The sequence below is a fragment of the Panulirus ornatus genome, chromosome 17, assembly GCF_036320965.1.
Source record: "Panulirus ornatus isolate Po-2019 chromosome 17, ASM3632096v1, whole genome shotgun sequence".
Lineage (NCBI taxonomy): Eukaryota > Metazoa > Arthropoda > Malacostraca > Decapoda > Palinuridae > Panulirus > Panulirus ornatus.
The window spans coordinates 25,699,862-25,717,491 of NC_092240.1; the positions used below are offsets into that span (position 1 = coordinate 25,699,862).

The 17,630-nt window shown below is 42.4% G+C and overlaps 1 protein-coding gene across 1 annotated transcript in view; it reads right to left on the reverse strand.

The window, feature by feature from the left end:
• tctn (tectonic) overlaps window positions 1-17,630 on the reverse strand; it is a 107,315-nt gene that overhangs the window by 86,552 nt on the left and 3,133 nt on the right. The window contains exon 3 of the mRNA XM_071672167.1: window positions 8,688-8,821. Coding sequence (XP_071528268.1) covers window positions 8,688-8,821 — 134 coding nt within the window. The remainder of the gene's footprint in view (window positions 1-8,687; window positions 8,822-17,630) is intronic.

Below are 17,630 nucleotides of genomic sequence, written 5' to 3' on the forward strand. Positions count from 1 at the left end.
CATCTCCCACGCTTCCCATGCCACAAGCATCTTTTGCGCAAGCCATCACTGCTTCCCTAAATACATCCCATTCCTTCCCCACTCCCCTTACGTCCTTTGCTCTCACCTTTTTCCATTCTGCAATCACTTACTCTCTCCACTCTCTTCACCCCAACATTCTCTCTTCTTTTCTGAAATCCTCTACAAATCTTCACCTTCGCCTCCACAAGATAATGATCAGACATCCCTCCAGTTGCACCTCTCAGCACATTAGCATCCAAAAGTTTCTCTCTCGCATGCCTATCAATCAACACGTAATCCAATAACGATCTCTGGCCATCTCTCCTACTTACATATGTATACTTATGTATATCTCTCTTTTTAAACCATGTATTCCCAATCATCAGTCCTTTTTCAGCACACAAGCCTACAAGCTTTTCACCATTTCCATTTACAACAGTGAACACACCATGTACACCAACTATTCCCTCAACTGCCACATTACCCACCTTTGCATTCAAATCACCCATCACTATAACCCAGTCTCCTGCATCAAAACTACTAACGCACTCACTCAGCTGCTCCCAAAACACTTGCTTCTCATGATCTTTCTTCTCGTGCCCAGGTGCAGAGGCACCAATAATCACCCATTTCTCTCCATTCACTTTCAGTTTTACCCATATCAATCTAGAGTTTACTTTCTTACACTCTATCACATACTCCCACCACTCCTGTTTCAGGAGTAACGCTACTCCTTCCCTTGCTCTTGTCCTCTCACCAACCCCTGACTTTACTCCCAAAACATTCCCAAACCACTCTTCCCCTCTACCCTTAAGCTTAGTTTCACTCAGATCCAAAACATCCAGATTCCTTTCCTCAAACATAGTAACTATCTCTCCTTTTTTCTCATCTTGGTTACATCCGCACACATTTTGACACCCCAATCTGAGCCTTCAAGGAGGATCACTCCCCACGTGACTCCTTCTTCTGTTTCCCCTTTTAGAAAATGAAAATACAAGGAGGGCAGGGTTTCTAGCCCCCTACTCCTGTCCCCTTTAGTCGCCTTCTACAACACGTGAGGAATGCGTAGGAAGTATTCTTTCTCCCCTATCCCCAAGGATAGGGGATTAATATACCTAATATAATTAATATACGATTAATACACTTAATTGCAATTTCCCACATTAGCGAGGTAGCACAAGGAAACAGACGAGGAATGGCCCAACCCACCCACATACACATGTATAAACATAAATGCCCACACATGCACATATACATACATATACATTTCAATGTATACATACATACAGAAACACAGACATATACATATATATACACATGTACATATTCATACTTGCTGCCTTCATCCATTTCCCTCATCACCCTGCCACATATGAAATAGCATCCCCCTCTCCAGCAAGGTAGCACCAGGAAAAGAAAATAAAGGCCACATTCATTCACACTCAGTCTCTAGCTGTCATGTGTAATGACAATCTACAAAGTACAATATGGAAATCAAATCAGTCCAGCCTTTTACAAAGTACATGAAAGCAGAGTACAAGACATGATCAAGAGAAAAGTCACTTGCTGCAAAAGAGATTGCTTTCATTTTTTCATATTTCATGTGTGGATCATCTATGCACATATATTAAACCAAGATGAGAGGAAAGTAGAAATGAATAGCATGTTTGAGGACAAGAATGTGGATGTTCCAAGTGAAACAAAGCTCAAGGGGAAACGGGAAGGTTTCAATCTTTTTTATGTTGAAGGCTTCAGTCACAGACAAAAGTCCACATCAAGGTCAGGCCTTCAATGAAATAAAGAGAGAATTATGAAGCAGAAAAAGAAACGACAAAGGAAATTATCTATGAATTTTTGAGGATGTAAAAGATCTGTCTTTTGAAATGTGCCAGATCAGAGGTATTGGGAAAGACATGAGAAGGCAGAGAGTTCCAAAGCTTCAACATGTAAGGAAAGAAGCAAGTATCAAAACGGCCCACCCTTGAGTTGCCAATGGCCACACAATAATCATATGATGCAGCAGATTGCTAAGTATTGTGTGGTCTAGTCAGTGGTGAGGGCACACAAGCAGCCAGCTCTCAGGAACAAAAACCAAAGTAATAACTATAGAGGGGGAAATTGAACCAACAATGAGGCGTATGGCAAGATGGTCAAGTTTGGAAGTTAGCCTGGGACAGATTATAAGTCAGATTGTTTTCAACTCGACTCTGTCAAGTAAGAAACAGAGCTAGAACCACCTCAAATGTGAAAGCAGTGCTCCATACAAGGACTAATCAATCCTTGCATAAACAGTGCAACTGTTCAGAAGAGAAGTAGTTTCGACATCTAAACAGAACATCCAATTTCTTATTGGCAGACTTAGCCATTCCTATAGTGAGGGTTTCCAAGAAAGAGTGGATGTTACAGTAATATCAAGTATGTTTATTGAGTCAAGAGATAGAATTACGAACCATCAAAGGAGGGGCATGAGTGCAAAAGCTAAGGAAGGGGTAGCTCTACTTCTGAAGCAAAACTTGTGGGAGTATGTGAATGAGTATAGGCAAGAAAGTTCCAGACTGATGTGGGTATAAATGAGAGTGGAATGAGAAAGATGGGTGATCTTTAGTGGTGATGCACCTGGCCAAGAGAAGAAGGATCAAGAGACAATTGTTTTGAAAGCAGCTAAGTGAGTGTGTCCAAAGTTTTACTGCAAGAGACAAGGTATTTGTGATGGGTGACACATGTGAAAGAAATAATGTGGCAATTGAAGATAAAATTCAGAGGCATGGGGTATTCAGTAAATGTGAATGAAAATGGTGAACAGCTTGTGGAGATGTGCACTGAAAAAGGGCTGATAATTGGGAATAACTGCATTAAAAAGAGGGATACACACAAATATATGTGAGTAGGAAACACTGTCAGGGGGCATTACTAGATTACATACTAATTGATAAGCATACAAAAGGGGGCCTTTTGGATGTGAACATGCTGAGAGGAGTAGCTGATGGGATGTTTGGTTATTATCTGGTGGAGGCAAGGGTGGCAAAAGTACTTGAAAGTAAGTGAGCTTGGAAAAGAGACTTGTGTGAGAAATACCATGAGAGATTTAGTGTACAATGGCAAAAGAGAGGAAATGGCACTTGGGGAAAGGTTGAGGAACATGGGTATAAACAGTGGTGGCATGTGCGAGAGATGTGTGCAGCATGCATAAATGGAAGGTGGGAAGGTGAGAAAAGGTGCCGAGAGAGGGGATGACAAGTAAACTTGCTAGTGAAAAAGAAAAGGATGTACATGGGTGGTACTTACAGGAAGAAAGTGCAAATGATTGGGAGATGTATAAGAGAAAGCAACAGGAGATCAAGAGGAAGGAGCAAGGATTGAAGAGGAGGGCAAATGAGAGATGGGGTGAGGGTATCAGTAAAATTCAGGGAGAATAAATGTTTTGGGAATAGGTTAATAGCATTAGAAAAACAAGAGAACAAATGGGGACTTAGCTGAAGGGGTCTAATGGGGAAGTGGTAACAGGTAGAGATGAGGTGAGAAGGTGAAACAGTCATTTTGAATGACTGATGAACGTACTGTGCTTGATAACTGGGAGGCAGAAGTAGTAGGGTATTTAGGTCAGGGTGGTATGCTATGTGAGAGTCATGGACAGTGGTTTAGTGAAGAAAGAAGAGGTGATAAAAGCATTCCATAAGATGAAAAGTGGCAAGGTGGCTGGAGTGGATGGTTTTGCAACTAAATTTCTGAAGGAAGGGGGTGACTATGTTGTCAATTGGTTGGTTAGGATTCTCAATGAATGTATGCATCATGGTGAGGTGCTTGAGGATTGGCAGAATGTATGTACAGTGCCACTGTAAAGAGGCAAGGGTGACAAAAGGTGAGTGTTCAAACTATAGAGATATACAATTGTTGAGTGTACCTTGTAAGTCATAAGGAAAAGCAGTGATTGAGAGGGTGTAGGCACGTACAAAGCATCAGATTATGGACGAACAATGTAGCTTCAGAAACTGTAAAGGAAAAGTGGATCAGGAGTTTTTTTGAAGAATGTGTCTGAAAAATACTTAGAGAAACAGAAGAATCTATACATGACATTACAAATCTAGAAAAAGCATTTGATATGAGTTGCCTGCTAAAAGCAGTGAAACATATTTATCAATGGTGTAAGGAATGTATATGAGTAGGATTCTGAGGCAAGATGCAAAGATGCAAGCAGGTATACACAATTTTCATTTAAAGTGATCGCCATTTCTCGTGTTAGTGAAAAAGCACCTAGCAGAAAAAAGAATGGCCATATTTGCTCTTATCCATTCTCTAGCTGTCATGTGCAATGCACTGAAACCACAGCCCCTTATCCACAGCCAGACCCCCCAGTCCTTTGTGTGGGTTCCCTGGCTGCTTTATATACCCTAGTTCAGTCAAGTAATAGCACAGTGACTCTGGTATAATGCAATGTTCCAATGCACTCATCTCATGCTTGCCTTTAACTGTCCTGCACGTTCAAGCACTCATTACTCAAAATCTTTTTCACTCCATTCTTCCATCTCCAAATTAGTCTTCCCCTTCTCCTTGTCCCCTCTACTTCTGACACATATTTCCTCTTCATCAACCTCTCCTCACTCATCCTCTCCGGTGGTCCAAGCCATTTCAGCTCACCCTCTTCAGCTCTCTCAAACACACTCTTTTTATGACCACATCTCTATCTTATGCTTTCATTACTTACTCAATCAAACTACCTCATACCTATTGGTGTCCTTTAACATTTCATTTCCAACACATCCACCGCACATCCTCATAAAACAATACAATACAATTTTATTGGGACCACAGTATCTTCAAAAACACCCAGTTTCACCCTCCCAGAGAAAGACCTCTTTTCACACATTCTTCAATGCTCTCAGAACCTTCAACCCCTCATTCATCCTATGACTCACTTCTGCTTCCATGGTTCCATTTACTGCCAGGTTCACTAACAGGTATCCAAAACACTTAACTTCCTCCAAAGTTTTCCAGTCAAACTCACAATCCAACTAACTTGTCCATCTACCCTGCTATACCTAATAACCTTGCTTTTATTCATATTTACTCTTAACTTCCTCCTTTCATACACTCTTCCAAACTTAATCAACTTCTGCCTTTTTCTTCACTTGAATCTGCCACCAATGCTGTATCATCAGCAAACAACAACTGACTCACCTCCCAGGCTCCCTCATCTCCTACAGACTGCACATGCACCTCTCTCTCTCTCTCTCTCTCTCTCTCTCTCTCTCTCTCTCTCTCTCTCTCTCTCTCTCTCTCTCTCTCTCTCTCTCTCTCTCTCTTTAAGACTTTTACATTAACCTCCTTCACTAACCCATCCATAGACAAATTAAACAGCCATGGTGACATCAAACATCTCTTCTGCAGACCAACCTTTAAAAGGAACCACTCACCTATGATAAAAACTACCCTCACTCCTTCTAGCTGCTTTCCATCCTAACATATATTCTTAAGACCTTTCACAAGGCATCTCTATCAACCACATCATATGCTTTTTCCAGATCCATAAATGTCATAAACAAATCCTTCTGTTTCTTTAAGTATATCTCACACAAACATCATAAAATCCTTCAGTCTCTTCACACTAACATTAATTTTGATCATGATGAATGGGATGAATACCTAACTGATGTTCAATAACCGTTAAATTCCGTTAAATTCCATTATCGTTATATCATAACTGGAAACGCACCCTTCCACAGTTTTGATAAAATGTTGCCGTACGACATAACTCCCCCCTCCTTCATACTCAGTGGCTCAGAACTCAATTGTAGCAGAAAAGTATCACACAACTCAACTGATTCATCAATGGATCAAGGAAAATCTAGGTGAAGCCACTACAACTTTCATGGATCATGTTAATAAATACACAAAACCATCACAGGTAGCTCCTGGAATCTTGGTAATGGTGCAAAGTATGATCCTTATAGTTTTAGCTCATTTAAAGGGACATAAGTTTAGGGTTCGATATCTAAATACAGGAGACATTTGTGAGGAACATGAGTACCACTTGAAAGTCTTACAGTATTCTAAACATCTTCCTGAACCCACACTAGACAATACTCCTCAACCCTCAAACAATGTCAACTAACCACCTCCCCCTCCACATCATGGGAACTCTGGCCAAATGATTCCTTCTCAAAAAAACAGCTTTTACACTAAAACATGCTAGGAAATCACACAATTATTTGATGGTAAACTTGCAAATTTTGATCAGTGGATTAGAAATCCAAAGAACATTGTTAAACAAAATAATGAATCAGAGATAGTGCTCACATTGGCTGCTAAAAACCTCGTTGATTTCAACAAGCCTAACAATTATGCTAAGGTTGTTTAAACATGTAGTGCTAAAATATGGTTGAATACATGTTGACAGGCTTCCAATGAACTCAATGTTCTCATGGGCTACAGTTAATCAGGATGTTTGAATATGTAAGAGCTGATCTGTTGTTTAATGGGTACTGATGGGCTCCAATATAACCCCTACCAGAGCTAACTGAGGGGACACTTTGCTCAACTTCGTCACACTATTCACTAGTGTATCAAGGCCCATATTACTATATATGTATATACCTATTTTTCGCTACCTCGCTATCACGGGAAATGGCTAATAGTATGAAAAAAAACAAACCTATTTTTCTAATAAACTGTAAAGGCCACCTGATCTTCACTGAGTACCATGGAATGAAGAAAGACCTGATCTTACCAACTCAGTCTGATAAGTGGTGGCCCCTGATCTACACATCCTCAAACCACTCCTGAAACCACATTGCTCCTCCACACTCTGATGCTATGTACAAGCCTTCAACCTCTTAATCAGTTTGCTCTCATGTAACTTACCAAGTTTACTCAGCACACTTATACCTCTATAGTTTGAACACTCATCTTTGTCCCTCTCTCCTTTATACAACAGCACAATCCATGATCCTTATCTACATTGGAAATCCTAACTAAGCAATCTATAACACAATCAACCCCTTTCTTAAGAAATTCAACTGCAATACCATCCACTCCAGCAATCTTGTCACATTTCATCTTACGTAAGGCTTTCACCACCTCTTCTCTCTTCACCAAAGCACCATGACTTTCATTTTACATGCCACCCCATCCCAAACACCATATATCTCTCATCCTATCACCAAACACATATAACCATCTTTCAAAATGCTCACTCCATCTCCTCACTTCATCACTACCTGTCACCACTCATCCATTGCCCCCACCCCCACACCACCACCACCACAACCACCATGTTCCCATTTGTTCTCTTGTTTTTCTCACACAATCAACCCCCTTCCAAAACATCTTACTTTCTCCAACTTACTTTTGCCCTCTTTTTCAACCCTTGCACCTCCTCTTAACCTCCACTTGCTTTATCTTATGCAACTCCTAATCATTTGCATCCCTTCCTGTAAGTGTCACCCATATACTTCCCTTTTCTCTTTCAGAAGCAACTTTGTCATCCCACTACTCACTACCCTTTCTACTCTGCCTACCTCCCACCTTACACATGCTACTGCATCTCTTACACACGCCAGAGATACCTCCAATTCCTCATCCACTCCCCTAGCTTCATTTGCTCTCATCTTTTGCCACTATACACTCAATCTCTTTTGGTGATTCTTCACATCAGTCCCTTTTTCAAACTCACTTACATTCACCACCCTCTTCTCACCATAACATTTCCTCTTTTCTGTAAACCTTGCCTCTGCATGGTAATCATCAGATATCCCATCAGCTACCCCTTTCAGAACATTTGAATCCAAAAGTCTCTCTTTTGCATGCCTATCAATTAGTATGTACTTTAATAATGCCCAATTACCATCTTTCCTATTAAGATATGAAAACTTGTGCATGTCCCTCTTTTCAAACCAGGAATTCCCAATCACCAGTACTTTTTCAGCAAACAACTCCATAAACGCTTCACCATTTCTATTCATATTACTGAATACCCCATGCCCTCCCCCCAATTATACCTTCAACTGCCACATCATTCAACTTTGCATTCAAATCACCCATCACTGCTGACACACTGACTCAGCTGCAACCCAAAACACTTGCCTATCATGATGTTTCTTCTCATGCTAGGTGCATAAGCACTAATAATTACTCAACTTTTGCAATCCAGTTTCATTTTCTTCCACATCAGTGTGGTACATACATTTTACTTATAAATACCCCTGGAACCCTTTCTAAAAAAATATCCTAGTTCTACTAGGATCTCTTTTCAGAGACCACTCCTTCCTGTAGCAAAAAAGTATGACTCATTTGAAGTGAGATGTGTTTTGGTGACACTGTTCTTCCAATGTTATAGCCTACCTAAAGATGACTCATATCTAAGACAGGTATCCAATTTATCCAACAAACATAAAGGGAACATGAACAGCTGGGTGAACTGCAGGCCAACTGACCGGCCCAAGATTCCAACCCGTGCAGTTCTGACCTCAGGCATTCCTGTCCATGTGTCTTTATCTCTTTGCCTATCCACAAAACAAGAATTCTAAATGAAAAATTCTGGTCAAAATCAGTTTCCTATAACAATGATAATGATGCAGGGGAGATACTTCCCCTACATCATCACAAATGACTTCACTGACTTCAAGTAAAAAATCATGCAATTCAATGTACAGTAAAAAAAAAAAAAAGAGTAAGAGTTCTCATCCACAAACCTTTACAGTAGTGTAAGTCGTATGCTGTGGAAGGTTATCAACCATAATGCACAAGGCCCCACTTTGCATGTATTCCACTTTGTATTCTGTGTGGTTGCTAACGATGATCTGCTTTTGAAAGCAGTAGCGTGTATCTGCAAAGAACAAGTGTAAGGATTATACTAATGAGATGATTACTGGGACAACATACCCGTTCTCAAACAACTTATGAAAAAGCTTCAAATATCTTTGAAGCTCAAATGCTGTTAGAACAGCAGAGAGTCTATTTCAGTGGAAATGGGCATCCTTGCCCATTGTTAGCCTGTTAAGTGAATTAATCCTAAGTACATTATCACTTTACTGGAGGAAGTAAAGTGTTTTAGATATCTGGGAGTGGATCTGGCAGCGGATGGAACCATGGAAGCGGAAGTGGATCATAGGGTGGGGGAGGGGGCAAAAATCCTGGGAGCCTTGAAGAATGTGTGGAAGTCGAGAACATTATCTCGGAAAGCAAAAATGGGTATGTTTGAAGGAATAGTGGTTCCAACAATGTTGTATGGTTGCGAGGCGTGGGCTATGGATAGAGTTGTGCGCAGGAGGATGGATGTACTGGAAATGAGATGTTTGAGGACAATGTGTGGTGCGAGGTGGTTTGATCGAGTAAGTAACGTAAGGGTAAGAGAGATGTGTGGAAATAAAAAGAGCGTGGTTGAGAGAGCAGAAGAGGGTGTTTTGAAATGACATGGAGAGAATGAGTGAGGAAAGATTGACCAAGAGGATATATGTGTCGGAGGTGGAGGGAACGAGGAGAAGTGGGAGACCAAATTGGAGGTGGAAAGATGGGGTGAAAAAGATTTTGTGTGATCGGGGCCTGAACATGCAGGAGGGTGAAAGGAGGGCAAGGAATAGAGTGAACTGGATCGATGTGGTATACCGGGGTTGACGTGCTGTCAGTGGATTGAATCAGGGCATGTGAAGCGTCTGGGGTAAACCATGGAAAGCTGTGTAGGTTATGTATATTTGCGTGTGTGGACGTATGTATATACATGTGTTTGGGGGTTGGTTGGGCAATTCTTTTCGTCTGTTCCCTTGCGCTACCTCGCAAACGCAGGAGAAAAAAAAAAAAAAAAAAAAAAAAAAAAAATCACTTATACCTTATTCATGCAGTTCAAATAAAAAGTATGTCCAACCCTATGGATACATCATGTTGGTGCTTAATAGTATGGAACCAGTTTATCACTCAAGTCTGCAGAGGTGATTCAGACTTATGAATGACAATAAAAATGAGAAGGGAAAAGACATCCATGCTATGTTAGAATAACATACTGATGTAAAAATCTTCTCATTCTTCAATGCAAGTTTTCACTGATCACCAATTCTAAAACATACATATACAACTGAGTGAGTGCGTCAGCAGCTTTGGTGCGTGGGACCTGGTTTTAGTGGCGAGTGATGTGAGTGCAAAGGCAGTTGAGGGTGTGGTTGGTGTACATGGGGTGTTTAGTGTTGTGGGTGGAAGTGGTGAGGGGCTTGTGGATTTGTGTGCTGAGGGGGACAGGTGGCTAGGAATACCTGGTTTGGAGGGAGAGATGTACATGGGTATGCATATGTGAGTGGAAGAGATGGTAAAGGGGCACTGTTGGATTGCATGTTAATTGATAAGAGTGTAAAGGAGAAACCTTAGGATGTTAATGTGCTAACAGGGGGAGCTGGAGGGTTGTCTGGTCCCTATCTTGTGGAGGCGGTGAAAATTTGTGGGGGTTTTCAGAGATGAGAGTGGTGGTGGTGGTGGTTGGGGGGGGGGGGGGGGGGGGGGGGGGGCTGTGTGTGTGTGTGTGTGTGTGTGTGTGTGTGTGTGTTGGGGGGAACCAGGGGAGATTGGGTGTGGAGTGGCAGGGGGTGGGTGCCTTGGGTGGGTAGGGGGTGTGTTGGGGGAGCAGTGATGGCTTGTGCAGGGCATGCATGTGGCATAGGAAGTGTGGGAGGTAGGCAGACTCGGGGGGGGGGGGGGGGGGGGGAGAGAGAGAGAGAGAGAGAGAGAGAGAGAGAGAGAGAGAGAGAGAGAAGTGGGGTGTTGGTGAATGAGAAAAAAATGAGGCGTTTGGATGGTGCTTGCAGGGAGGGAGTGCAGGTGACTGGGAGGTGTGTGGGGGAGAGTGGCTGGAGGACAAGAGGGGGATGTGGGGGTTGAGCAGGTGGGAGTTGGGGTTAGAGTATCATTGGAGTTAGGGGGAATAAAGGGATTTATTTCATTCATTTTCAGATTTCTTTTCATTTATCTATTTTTATTTCTTTTTTATTTTTTCTTGGGGGGGGGGGGGGGGGGGTAAATGGCGTGCATGGGACAGGAGAACATGTAGGAGCATCAGTGGTGGTGGTGGTGATGGTGTGTGTGTGTGTGTGTGTGTGTGTGTGTGTGTGTGTGTGTGTGTTGGTGGGGGGGGGGGGGGGGGGGGGGGGGTGTGTGTGATGATGATGATGATGATGAAGTGAGTGTTTTGAAAGTTTGTTGAATGTGTTTGATGATAGAGTGGCGGATGTGGGGTGTTTTGGTTGGGGTGGTGTGCGAGGGGTGTGTGTGTGTGTGTGTGGGGGGGGGGGGGGGGGTAGTTGGGGGAGGGGAGGTGGTGAAAGCTATGCAGAGAGTGAGGTCCAGCAGGGCGACGGATTTAGATGCAATGGACTTTGTTAAGGAGGAGGAGGAGGGGGAGTGAGTGTGTTGTTGATTAGTTAGTGGTGATATTCAATGTATGTATAGATTATGGTGGGGTGCCTGAGGATTGGCAGGGTGCATGCGTGGTGACATTGTGCAGAGACAAGGGGGATGGGGGTGGGTGTTCGGACTGTGGAGGCGTGGGTTTGTTGAGTGTTCCTGGGAAATTGTGTGGGAAAGTGTTGACTTGGGAGGGTGGGGGCATGCACGAAACGTCGGATTGAAGGGAAGTGGTGTGGTTTCAGAAGTGGTAGAGGATGTGTGGATTGGGTGTTTGCTTTGGAGAGTGGGTGTGAGAAGTGCTTCGAGAAACATGGATTACTGTGTGGCATTTGTGGATCTAGAGGAGGTATGTGATGGAGTTGATGGGGATGCTTTGTGGAGGGTCTTGGGAGAGTATGGTATGGGAAATGGGTTGCTGGAAGCATTGAGGGTTTTTTGCTAGGGATGTGGGGCATATGTGTGGGGAGAAGAGAGTGACCGGTTTCTGGTGGGTGTCGGTCTGCGGAGGGAGGGAGGGTGAAGGGGTGTCCCCGCGGTTGTTTGATTTGTTTTTGGATGGGGTGGTTAGGAAGGTAAATGCAAGTTTCCGAAAGACGGGCTAGTAAGCAATCTGTTCGGGATGAGAAGGCTTGGGAAAAGTCAGTTGTTGTACAGCGATGATACAGCTCTAGTGGCTGATTCAAGTGAGAAACTGCAGAAGTTGGTGACTTGAGTTTGGAAAAGTGTATGAAAGGAGAACTTTGAGAGCAAATGTGGAGAAAGTTAAGTGTTTTAGATATCTGGGAGTGGACTCAGCAGCAAATGTAACCATGGAAGTGGAAATGAGTCACAGGGTGGGGGAGGATGTGGAAGCTCTGAAAGTGAAGAAGAATATGTAGAAGGAGAGAACGTTATCTCGGAGCAAAAATGGGTATGTTTGAAGGAATAGTAGTTCCAACAATGTTGTATGGTTGCGAGGCATGGGCTATAGATAGGGTTGTACAGAGGAGAATGGATGTGTTGGATATGAAATGAGTAAGAATAATATGTGGTGTGAGGTGGTTTGATCAAGTAAGCAATGAAATGGTAAGAGAGATTTGCTGAAAAAAATGAGTATGGTTGAGAGAGCACAAGAGGGTGTGTTGAAATGGTTTCGACAAATGGAAAGAATCAGTGGGGAAAAATTGACAAAGGATATATGTGTCAGAGGTGAAGAATATAAGGAGAAGCGGGAGATCAAATTGGAGGTAGAAGTTGTGGGAGTATGTGATAGAGTGTAAGAAAGTAAACTCTAGATTGATATGGGTAAAACTGAAAGTGGATGGAGAGAGATGGGTGATTATTGCTGCCTCTGCACCTGGTCATGAGAAGAAAGATCATGAGAGGCAAGTGTTTTGGGAGCACCTGAGTGGGTGTGTTAGCAGCTTTGATGCACGAGACCAGGTTATAGTGATGAGTGACTTGAATGCAAAGGTGAGTAATGTGGCAGTTGAGGGTATAATTGGTGTTCAGTGTTGTATATGGAAATGGTGAAGAGCTTGTAGATTTGTGTGCTGAAAAAGGACTGGTGATTGGGAATACCTGGTTTAAAAAGAGAGATATACATAAGTATATGTATGTAAGTAGGAGAGATGTCCAAAGAAGGGGGGCTATCTCATGTGTGGCGGGGTATTGACGCGAATGGATGAAGGCAGCAAGTATGAATAAATACATACACATGTCTGCGTATGTACACGTTGAAATGTATAGGTGCATTTGTGCATTTGTGGTCATTTATGTATATACATGTGTATGTGGGTGGGTTGGGCCATTCTTCTGTCTGTTTCCTTGCACTACCTCACTAACACAGATGGTGAATGAGTATAATAATAACAAAAAAAATAATTGGAGGTGGAAGGATAGAGTGAAAAAGTTAAAATTTTTTAAATATCACAGCACTGGTGGCTGAAGTGAGTGAAAAACTGAAGAAATTGGTGAGTGATTTTGGAAGAGTTTGTGATAAAAGAAAGTTGAGAGTTTATGTGAATAAAAACAAGCTTTTTAGGTTCAGCAGGGATATAAGACTGAATGGAGAAAAATTGAAGGGAGTGAAGTGTTTTAAATATATGGGATTGGACATGGCAGCAAATGAAACTATGGATGTGGAAGTGAGTCAAAGGATGGGCAAGGAAGCAAAGGTTCAAGGAGTGTTGAAGAACGTGCAGAAAGAGCAAGCATTATTTGAAAGGGCAAAAATGGCTATGTCTGAGGAGGTAGTAGTCCTAATGATATCATATGGTTATGTGGCATGGACTACAGATAGGGTTGTGTGGAGAAGGGTGGATGTATTGGAAATGAAATGTTTGAGGAGAGTATGTGGTGTGAGGTGGTTTGATAGATATCTTCTTCCAAACTCATTTGCTCTCACCATCTTCTTTCCATCTATACAATTTCCTCTTTCCCTAAAACCTCTACAAACTTTCACCCTTGTCTACTTAAGGTAGTGGTGACCAGTCATCCCATTAGATGCTACTCAGCACATTTACATCAAAAACTCTCTTTAATACGCATATCAATTAGTATTTATTTATCTATAAATATCCATTATTACATAATCTTATAATTCACCTTGCCAAAGAGGCCTATAGAAACATGCAAAGGAAGACAGTGAATGGATAGAGACAAAGTAGGCAAAAAAAATTATACAAAAAGCAAGATATATGAAAGGTTAAGTGTAGGTCGACTAAAATAGCAACACCCAACACAAAAGTTATGTGGTAAATGCAGCATGCTACTCCTGCCATGATGGCAGCATCCAAATGTAGGTACTTGCAGGCAAGTACACACATGTATGTTCATGCATGTCCAGCTTTTTGCCCAGGAATTCCTAATCACCAGTCCTTTCTCTGTACAACTCTTTAAAAGCTGTTCACTATTTTCATTCACACTGGTTATCCCATACCCCCCAATCATACCCTTACCTACCATACCATCCAGCCGGGCATTCAAAATACTCATTCACTAATATTCACTCCAAGAAGTGCACTTCAAACTTTTGCTACATTAACCTCATTTCAGTTCTAGGAAATGCAAAAGAAGGAATAATTACAGACAAAATTAATAATTCCAGAAACCCTCCCCTCCTTGTACTGTAACTTTCTAAAAGGGGAAACAGAAGAAGGAGTCACGCGAGGAGTACTCATCCTCCTCGAAGGCTCAGATTGGGGTGTCTAAATGTGTGTGGATGTAACCAAGATGAGAAAAAAGGAGAGATAGGTAGTATGTTTGAGGAAACGAACCTGGATGTTTTGGCTCAGAGTGAAACGAAGCTCAAGGGTAAAGGGGAAGAGTGGTCTGGGAATGTCTTGGGAGTAAAGTCAGGGGTTAGTGAGAGGACAAGAGCAAGGGAAGGAGTAGCACTACTCCTGAATCAGGAGTTGTGGGAGTATGTGATAGAGTGTAAGAAAGTAAACTCTAGATTGATATGGGTAAAACAGAAAGTTGATGGAGAGAGATGGGTGATTATTTGTGCATATGCACCTGGGCATGAGAAGAAAGATCACGAGAGGCAAGTGTTTTGGGAGCAGCTGGATGAGTGTGTTAGTGGTTCTGATGCACGAGACCAGGTTATAGTGATGGGTGATTTGAATGCAAAGGTAAGTAATGTGGCAGTTGAGGGAATAATTGGTATACATGGAGTGTTCAGTGTTGTAAATGGAAATGGTGAAGAGCTTGTAGATTTATGTGCTGAAAAAGGACTGGTGATTGGGAATACCTGGTTTAAAAAGCGAGATATATATAAGTATACGTATGTAAGTAGGAGAGATGGCCAGAGAGCGTTATTGGATTACGTGTTAACTGATAGACGCATGAAAGAGAGACTTTTGGATGTTAATGTGCTGAGAGGTGCAACTGGAAGGGATGTCTGATCATTATCTTGTGGAGGCGAAGGTGAAGATTTGTGGGGGTTTTCAGAAAAGAAGAGAGAATGTTGGGGTGAAGAGAGTGGTGAGAGTAAGTGAGCTTGGGAAGGAGACTTGTGTGAGGAAGTACCAGGAGAGACTGAGTACAGAATGGAAAAAGGTGAGAACAAAGGAGGTAAGGAGAGTGGGAGAGGAATGGGATGTATTTAGGGAAGCAGTGATGGCTTGCGCAAAAGATGTTTGTGGCATGAGAAGCGTGGGAGGTGGGTTGATTAGAAAAGGTAGTGAGTGGTGGGATGAAGAGGTAAGATCATTAGTGATAGAGAAGAGAGAGGCATTTGGACGATTTTTGCAGGGAAAAAATGCAAATGAGTGGGAGAGGTATAAAAGAAAGAGGCAGGAGGTTAAGAGAAAGGTGCAAGAGGTGAAAAAGAGGGCAAATGAGAGTTGGGGTGAGAGAGTATCATTAAATTTCAGGGAGAATAAAAAGATGTTTTGGAAGGAGGTAAATAAAGTGCGTAAGACAAGGGAGCAAATGGGAACTTCAGTGAAGGGGGCTAATGGGGTGGTGATAACAAGTAGTGGTGATGTGAGGAGATGGAGTGAGTATTTTGAAGGTTTGTTGAATGTGTTTGATGATAGAGTGGCAGATATAGGGTGTTTTGGTCGAGGTGGTGTGCAAAGTGAGAGGGTTGGGGAAAATGATTTGGTAAATAGAGAAGAGGTAGTAAAAGCTTTACAGAAGATGAAAGCCGGCAAGGCAGCAGGTTTGAATGGTATTGCAGTGGAATTTATTAAAAAAGGGGGTGACTGTATTGTTGACTGGTTGGTAAGGTTATTTAATGTATGTATGATTCATGGTGAGGTGCCTGAGGATTGGCGGAATGCTTGCATAGTGCCATTGTACAAAGGCAAAGGGGATAAGAGTGAGTGCTCAAATTACAGAGGTATAAGTTTGTTGAGTATTCCTGGTAAATTATATAGGAGTGTATTGATTGAGAGGGTGAAGGCATGTACAGAGCATCAGATTGGGGAAGTGGTATCATATTTCAGAAGTGGTAGAGGATGTGTGGATCAGGTGTTTGCTTTGAAGAATGTATGTGAGAAATACGTAGAAAAACAAATGGATTTGTATGTAGCATTTATGGATCTGGAGAAGGCATATGATAGAGTTGATAGAGATGCTCTGTGGAAGGTTTTAAGAATATACGGTGTGGGAGGCAAGTTGTTAGAAGCAGTGAAAAGTTTTTATCGAGGATGTAAGGCATGTGTACGTGTAGGAAGAGAGGAAAGCGATTGGTTCTCAGTTAATGTAGGTTTGCGGAAGGGGTGTGTGATGTCTCAATGGTTGTTAATTTGTTTATGGATGGGGTTGTTAGGGAGGTGAATGCAAGAGTTTTGGAAAGAGGGGCAAGTATGAAGTCTGTTCTGGATGAGAGAGCTTGGGAAGTGAGTCAGTTGTTGTTCGCTGATGACACAGCGCTGGTGGCTGATTCATGTGAGAAACTGCAGAAGCTGGTGACTGAGTTTGGTAAAGTGTGTGAAAGAAGAAAGTTAAGAGTAAATGTGAATAAGAGCAAGGTTATTAGGTACAGTAGGGTTGAGGGTCAAGTCAATTGGGAGGTAAGTTTGAATGGAGAAAAACTGGAGGAAGTAAAGTGTTTTAGATATCTGGGAGTGGATCTGGCAGCGGATGGAACCATGGAAGCGGAAGTGAATCATAGGGTTGGGGGACGGGGCGAAAATTCTGGGAGCTTTGAAGAATGTGTGGAAGTCGAGAACATTATCTCGGAAAGCAAAAATGGGTATGTTTGAAGGAACAGTGGTTCCAACAATGTTGTATGGTTGCGAGGCGTGGGCTATGGATAGAGTTGTGCGCAGGAGGATGGATGTGCTGGAAATGAGACGTTTGAGGACAATGTGTGGTGTGAGGTGGTTTGATCGAGTAAGTAATGTAAGGGTAAGAGAGATGTGTGGAAATAAAAAGAGCGTGGTTGAGAGAGCAAAAGAGGGTGTTTTGAAATGGTTTGGACACATGGAGAGAATGAGTGAGGAAAGATTGACCAAGAGGATATATGTGTCGGAGGTGGAGGGAACGAGGAGAAGTGGGAGACCAAATTGGAGGTGGAAAGATGGAGTGAAAAAGATTTTGTGTGATCGGGGCCTGAACATGCAGGAGGGTGAAAGGAGGGCAAGGAATAGAGTGAATTGGATCGATGTGGTATACCAGGGTTGACGTGCTGTCAGTGGATTGAATCAGGGCATGTGAAGCGTCTGGGGTAAACCATGGAAAACTGTGTAGGTATGTATATTTGCGTGTGTGGACGTATGTATATACATGTGTATGGGGGGTCAGTTGTTGTTTGA